The 7,079-nt window shown below is 32.3% G+C and overlaps 1 protein-coding gene across 2 annotated transcripts; it reads left to right on the top strand.

Moving 5' to 3' along the window:
- Positions 1–506: 506 nt before the first annotated feature.
- LOC139862588 (negative regulator of systemic acquired resistance SNI1) lies at positions 507–5,092 on the top strand. Of its 2 annotated transcripts, XM_071851205.1 has the most exons (15): positions 507–728; positions 832–898; positions 1,567–1,660; positions 1,749–1,841; positions 1,979–2,065; positions 2,297–2,368; positions 2,457–2,538; positions 2,617–2,666; positions 2,882–3,100; positions 3,170–3,240; positions 3,387–3,456; positions 3,756–3,821; positions 3,948–4,100; positions 4,199–4,320; positions 4,877–5,092. In XM_071851205.1, the coding sequence occupies exons 1-15, from the start codon at positions 623–625 to the stop codon at positions 4,947–4,949; spliced, it is 1,425 nt and encodes a 474-aa protein (XP_071707306.1). In that variant the 5' UTR covers positions 507–622; the 3' UTR covers positions 4,950–5,092. The 2 variants fall into 2 exon arrangements, with proteins under 2 accessions (XP_071707306.1, XP_071707307.1); XM_071851206.1 differs by lacking the exon at positions 507–728 and having other exon boundaries at positions 847–898; positions 1,580–1,660.
- Positions 5,093–7,079: the final 1,987 nt, after the last annotated feature.

Raw genomic sequence — 7,079 nt, 5'->3', positions numbered from 1 at the left:
ATAAGACATAGATTATAAAAAACTAAATATAAAATTTGTAAGTTTATTGGTTAGATATCATGTTTTATTTATTGTATTTCTAATATATTATAGTTATTTCATTATATGGTTGAAAGCAAAATGTAAATCTAACGGTAAATGAGCTTGTAATAATAATATATAAGAATATATCTATATTTATGTATTTGTATACGTATTTCGGGTGGTAATGGATATATCCATGGATAGAAACTTTTTATCCATGTCCATATCTATATCCATTTAAGTTCATCTATATTCGTATTCATATCCATTTAGGTTCATCCATAGCCATCACGAAGCGAGTGGATCGGGTGGATATCAACCGGATCTGGTGGTCATTGTCAATAGTTTTATGAATATGATGACAGCAAAAATCTTCATTTTTTTAAATTAATTAAATTTACTTTAATTATGTGAAACATAAACATAAATTAATTATCTAGGGTACTTTTTCAACACGATTTATCTGTCTACATACATACTGATCCTCCTAAAAGTAACCAAACGGCGAAACCCCCAATTTTTTGGAGGGAAAATTAAAGTATCGAATCCAACTGCGTTGTTACCTCTTTTTACAAATTCGTTTTCATCGATCGATCAAATGGGAACGAAACGAAGAAGAGGTGATGGAGGAATGGAAGAAAATACAATGGCGATTCTCGATACTTCCTGTTTCAGTAAATCTACTCAACATTTAGCCGATGATAGTACGTACTGTAACTTCCTTCATTTTTTTATTTTTATTTCTTATAAATTATAAATTATTATGATAACTTATTTTATGTTAAAATTAAAATTTGTTTTTCGTAGGGATATCATTTCTTGAAGCTGTTCGTTCTGGATTCATTGTTCCTGAAAATGCTTCTGCACCCACTAAGTAACCCCAATCCTCTATTTATTCAGTTTGTAACTGTTTTGCACACCAAGTGTTTGATGAAATTACGCTTTAAGAGTTTTAGTTATCCTCGTTTGGTCAAAGTACTTCTGCTTCAATTACTGATATGGTTTTAGTGTTTTACTTTGTGTTTTTGTTTGTGGTTGTATAATTGTGACCTAATTTACCAAACTTGTTACTCATTAGACGAAAATTTAACAACACTTCTTTAATGAAATAATGCTTGTGCGTAAGCTCATATTTTCTTCGAAGGTGTATTACTTGTGCGGTTTCTAAAGCGTTTATTTTGATTCGATAATCGGTCTTCTAAAGCTATGACTTAAATCGTGTCATATTTTAATTTTTAATAAAATAAAATGGTTCTTTGTATGTCAAACGGTCAAACATCTTACTCGATCAATTTGATTTGAGTTTATTTTGAAGGTAATCGTTATTTTTACGTTTAATATTCAGGACTGATCATCCTAATGATGACTAAGCACACACTAACAATCACCTCCATAAGTATTGTTTTGTTTTGAATCTTGTGATCTTAGGTTTAATGTATTAATATACATTATATTATGTGGTTATATTGGTTTATTGAACATCAATTTTATGAAATAATATTGTATTCTGTAACCATCGATAACTCAAATTTGGTGTCAAAGCAAAATGTACCAGGCAATTTTCCAGATACTAAAAGTCGAGACTTCATTGGGCTTAATAATGACAAGCTATCAACTCTTACTCGAGTTAGATAAGGTGTTACATCATCTACTTAGATTTGTGTTACTATCTTTTTTTTTTTTTTAACTTCATTCGTAATCTTCAAATGTTTCATTCATTGCAGCGTTTTCCCCGGGTGTATCTTTCTGAGACTGAAAAATCAGAATCATGCAAATCTTCTTCCCTCTTGCATAATGAGTTAGTTGTGGTTGAAGAGGTAACGTGCTATATACACTGTTTTTTTTTTTTTTTTAAGTTTTCACTGTTTTGTCTATTATTACCGTTTATAAGTAATTTTATATATTAAGTTTATTATGTATTGAATAAATTTATCGGGAACTTTTTGCAAGTCAGGCGTGGTCTCCATTTTCATTTGGCTCTAATGTCTCTTCTAGCGAGAAAGAAGATAATGACAAAAATTCTGGATTACTTGATGCCACTGTGAGTTACATTTGGTGTTTCATATCTAATAACAATGAGGGTGATATGGTCCTTTGTTGTGCACATGATCGATCTAGGACCCACACTGTGCGTCCCAAAACACTTTGAACCTCAAGAGTGTGTTTGAAACCTTGGGACAGGATCCAAAGTATTCGTATTGATGGGGAGATAAAAATGTTGTCAACCATTTTTTTTCTTTTTTATATGCTTACGGTTATGTCTATGGTTTAGGCTTTTCATCTTCTTATAGAGGATCTCATTAAAGTTTCAGAAGAAGCTAACACTGAAGTACTAGAATCAAAGGTTGGTTCTTAACTTTATTTATGAATCTGTTAAAAGTGTCATTAGATATATCAATCTCATAATCTTATTGTTAAAATTATAATTGCAGCTTTTGAGAAATATGTTACTATTTCTGTATCTTGTCAATGTACTCGAAGGAGACTTTGTACCCCGTAGTTTGGCATTTACAGGTTAGCCTAATCTTTTTTATTAAACATGATCTCATCTTATTTACGCGTGCTTCTAATTTACTGTTCTTAATGATGCAGAAAACTCTGATTGGATTACTTTGAGGGAGTCATTGCTTAATATGATTTTGGTGGGTGATAATTATTCATATCTTTTAACTTCTATATATTCTAGTATTTGCTTAAGTAACCTTTTGTTTTATTGGAGGTAATTTGTACACCACCAATTTAGACCACCAAACTTGTATTTTATGCTTTTGATTTTGTACTCCTGCAGTGTCCATATAAAAATGTATTCTATTATTTTTTTCTTAACATAAACTTTTTTTTTTTGTTATTATCTTAGGTATCAAGGAAGATAACATACAAAGGACTAATCAAAGATTGTTTGTCTGCAATGTGTGAATTGTCTCGATTTTCAACGGACAATAGGCACGATGGGAAACCAACAGAAACTGAAGCTAAATCAACAGAAGGAACTGAAAACCGCCATATCGCAATTGCCATTGCTTTACCTGATGTAGTAAAGTGTACATGCGATGCTGTTCAGAAACTTCTATCTATGGTATATAAATTGAATTCGTTTATATTTGTGTGTATGTTACATGTTAACGCGATATCATGAAATTGATAGATAATTGAGCTGGATTCATTTAAAAAGGCAGCAGATTTGGAGGGTCGAACTACTAGAGCTGATGGTACAAGGTAATTTATATTTTTTTCTTTTCCCCCTTTGAAAAATGGCAACAATAGCCCTTATGAGTTATGACTCTAATACTAATTTTATTCCCATTTAACATTTTTTATTTTATAGTAATAAGACAAAAGTACTAACCTCTTAATTTATGCAGAACTCCTGCCATGGAGATAATACTAGATGAGCTTACCTACGAAAAAAATATATTGTTCCCGTTTTTTCAGGTATATGTTATAATGCCAGTACTCTATTTTGATGTGTGTGTGTGTGTGTGTGTGTGTGTGTGTGTGTGTGGCTTATGGGTATACATAGAGGAAATCTAACAGTTATCTTATTATATAGCTCATTCATGATTCGATTAATTGAAAATGACTAGACAATGTTCATATGCAAGTTTATGCGCATGCCAACCAAACTAATTGAAGTTAATTGATAATAAATGTCCTTTAAGATTTCAACTTAAGTATACACGCAGGGTTTTATTTACTGTCAGACATTGTGACAGCTTGGGATTTTGTTATAGGCCTTTAATAAACCGGAACTGAAGCTGGATATGATTGTTCAGTATCTGCAAAAATACATTCCTAAGGTATTTGTAGCATTTTGGATTTGGATATATTGATATTTAAGCATTTAATTCATCACTTTATTTAAGGACTGTATGTTTTGTTGCTATTATAATTATAATGCACATTTATAACACTGCACATTGCAGACATCTGTACGCACCAGGAGGTCAACTGATTCGATCGATGGCTCAACATTTGGCGGAGTTCTAAAGTGCTTTTCAAATGTAAACAACGCAAAAGCTATTACAAAGAAGATTAGCACAGAAGTAGCTCAACTGCTTATAGCTCATGCTTTTCAGGTGAAATTCTGTAGCTTTTATTTTACCAATTTATATTTTATTTATATGGTGTAAACAAACTAACATGAGATGACAAATTCCTTTTTCTCTTTGATCAGGCATATATATTGTTACTGTCTCAGCGTTACACTGAATCCAAGGAAAAAACTGGTGATAACTCTCTTCCAGATATTTGCAATGATATGATTTCAGCCTTCACATGTATTAAAAAGACTGACGGGTAAGCTTCATGTTTATGTATCATTATTATCTTATAAATTATAAATTATAAATTTGGTATTCTTATGTGTTCATCGTTCACTAATTAGGTCTTGATGCACACTTTTATCATTTACTTGCATTAAGATTTCAATAAACAGTTATTATCTGAGAAATATATAAAATGAATTAAACCTGATTTAGTAGACAACAATGAACGTTAAGTTTTAGTATATGTAAATAAATCTTATTAACTTACGGTGTATTAAAATTCAAAATAGCGAATACACTTTCATCATTTACTTTTATTATGAAGGTGGTTATGCTTGATAGCTCTAATCTGTGTGTCAAAATCTATACTTCATTGGATGTGTTTGTGATAGTCTGTGCACTTTAAGCAGTTTTCTAATATCAGGAGCTTTTTGGTGCTAACTTTTTAAAAAAAATTATCAATTGACAAAACTAAGATAATTGGTGACAAATTTAATCCGAAACATACAAAGTTAAGAATTAATAATTGTTTGAAAGATGCTCTTGAGCCTTTGCTAATGATGGCAAATTATTTCATAATGGTCCAGGCATACAGGGCTTTTGCCATTTGCTAAAGAAGCACTTTTCACAGCTTCAATAATGTTGTCAAGCAGCTCATAGAAGTATCAGTGTTCATGAAAAAACATCTGTTGTGTTTGTAACTTGGTTTTGAGTTCATTCATGTCACTGTAGGAAGCATATAAATTTGTAAGAAACTCTTAAGCTTTTTGTTAATGCATATCATTGGTTTGGACTTTTGCAAATCAAATGTGTTGTTGATCGTTGTAAACGGAGTAGGTCAATAACAAAGTAAGTGAATCTCGAGTGTCGCACCACTGGTACGGATGAAAAAAATAAATAAATAAGGAACATGATAGTGTGCTATGGAAAAAGGGGGAAAAAAAAAAGCTCATACATGAAATGAGCTAAAGTTGTCAGGTATGATCTATGGGTTAGATAGGGGCGAAAGGATCAAGTAGTAGGGTGTTTGTTATAAGCAGTGCGACGACACCCGCACTATGAAGAAGTCGAGGTTGAGCAACCAGCTTATAGAGGTGATTGTGGCTATGGTTGATCTAATATTGATGGCAATTCCTTGGAAGAATTCTAAATAGGTGCGGCATATGAAGTCTTCTTGGAAGGTTTCCTGAGTGCGGGTTGTGTTTTGGGTTCGAAGTAGTTTGTGGTTGTGTTGAGCTTTGGTTGTCTCGTTGGTTGTGTTGTCTGGTTATCGGTCTATAAGGCATGTCTTATAAATTTTTGAACTTCATGTTCAATTTGTTTTATTAAAATCTCATTGAATATCAACCTTAAAAAAAAAAAAAAACACAGCACTAATGATTATAGGTGCACAGAACCGGTTTTGGACCGGTTTCGGTTCCAAAAAAACCGGTTTTCTCCGGAACCGGTTCCAGTTTCGGATTCGGTTATTTTGATCGGTTTTTTTAGGATTTTTTTTTTTGGAAACGGTTTTTATTCGGTGCTCGACCGGTTTTTTTGGATTTTTTTTCCCGGAATACTATTTTACCGGATGCGATTTTTACCGGAATTTTTTTTACCGGATCGATTTTTATAACGCTTGAAAAACAATAATATAGTTGTAAGTTATAACGGTTTGCACTATAAATAATATAATTATAAGTTATAATGCTTACCACTATAAATAATATAAATGATAACATATTTATTTATAACGCTTACAAGTTACAACTATAAATAACAACAGTTTTATTTGAACAATACAATAGAAATTTATACAAAAGTTAATACAATTTGAGCTTCGGCATTGCAATCACCAAAAAATGTATTACTAGTTTACAACTAAAGTATATCGAGCTTCGGCATGACCATCACCCGTTATACTCGTGTTGCCTTTGTAAATCTTCATATCGATCATGTGTATCAAATTCATCGTCTTGTAAGTGTTGTCGCATTTGTGTAATACTTTCATCAATGTCAAATAGATCAATTTCACCTTCTTCCAATTCGGTGTCGGTATTTTCTTCGGTTGTTATTGGTGATAATCCGGCTTGTTCTTCTTCTATCGCTATACAATCTTCAACATCATTATCTAATGGGCATTCTAATGATGTTTGATCTTGTATCCTATCTACCCCATCCAAATAATCCTTCAAACATACGCATACTTCCACGGCTTGGGTGTAAGTCTTGACCTTCTATCGGATATAATTCGACCGCTAACCGAAAATGCCGATTAGGAAGCTACGGTCGAAGCTTGGACGGCTAATAAGTCACGAGCTAAAGCGGCTAATATTGGATAGGTGTCTATGTCATCTTTTGTTTTCCACCACCCCAATGCGTCAAAATTGTGAAATTGTTCGGGAGAGATGTTTATTGTAAAGTTTCCAAGTTTATAGTTTCCCAACTCGCTTGTGGGTGTTGATGTTCTTGCACGCTTCTTAGCGTCTTCACGTAATTGATTAAAAAGGGTTATATTAAGATCACGGGGCCTTCGATGAGACGATTCGGCCGCATATTGGTCAACAATTGTGTTTGTTTGTCGACCATATTTTGTTGCGTAAACTCCAAATAATTTCTCAAGAATTTAATTAAATTCGTATATTTGATTATTTATATAGCTGGGTTCGTTTTCTTCGAGGCCATGCATACAATCCAAATTATTATATATTGTTGTCATCATAAGTTCTGTAACATCCCGCGTTTTTCCGTTAAATTTATTTTTAACACCGTTTTGTTTTAAATAATACCTTTCGTTATTTAAAATCGTAT

The sequence above is a fragment of the Rutidosis leptorrhynchoides genome, chromosome 8 (assembly GCF_046630445.1).
Source record: "Rutidosis leptorrhynchoides isolate AG116_Rl617_1_P2 chromosome 8, CSIRO_AGI_Rlap_v1, whole genome shotgun sequence".
In the NCBI taxonomy this organism is placed as follows: Eukaryota; Viridiplantae; Streptophyta; class Magnoliopsida; order Asterales; family Asteraceae; genus Rutidosis; species Rutidosis leptorrhynchoides.
This window is presented reverse-complemented; position numbering and strand designations above follow the sequence as displayed.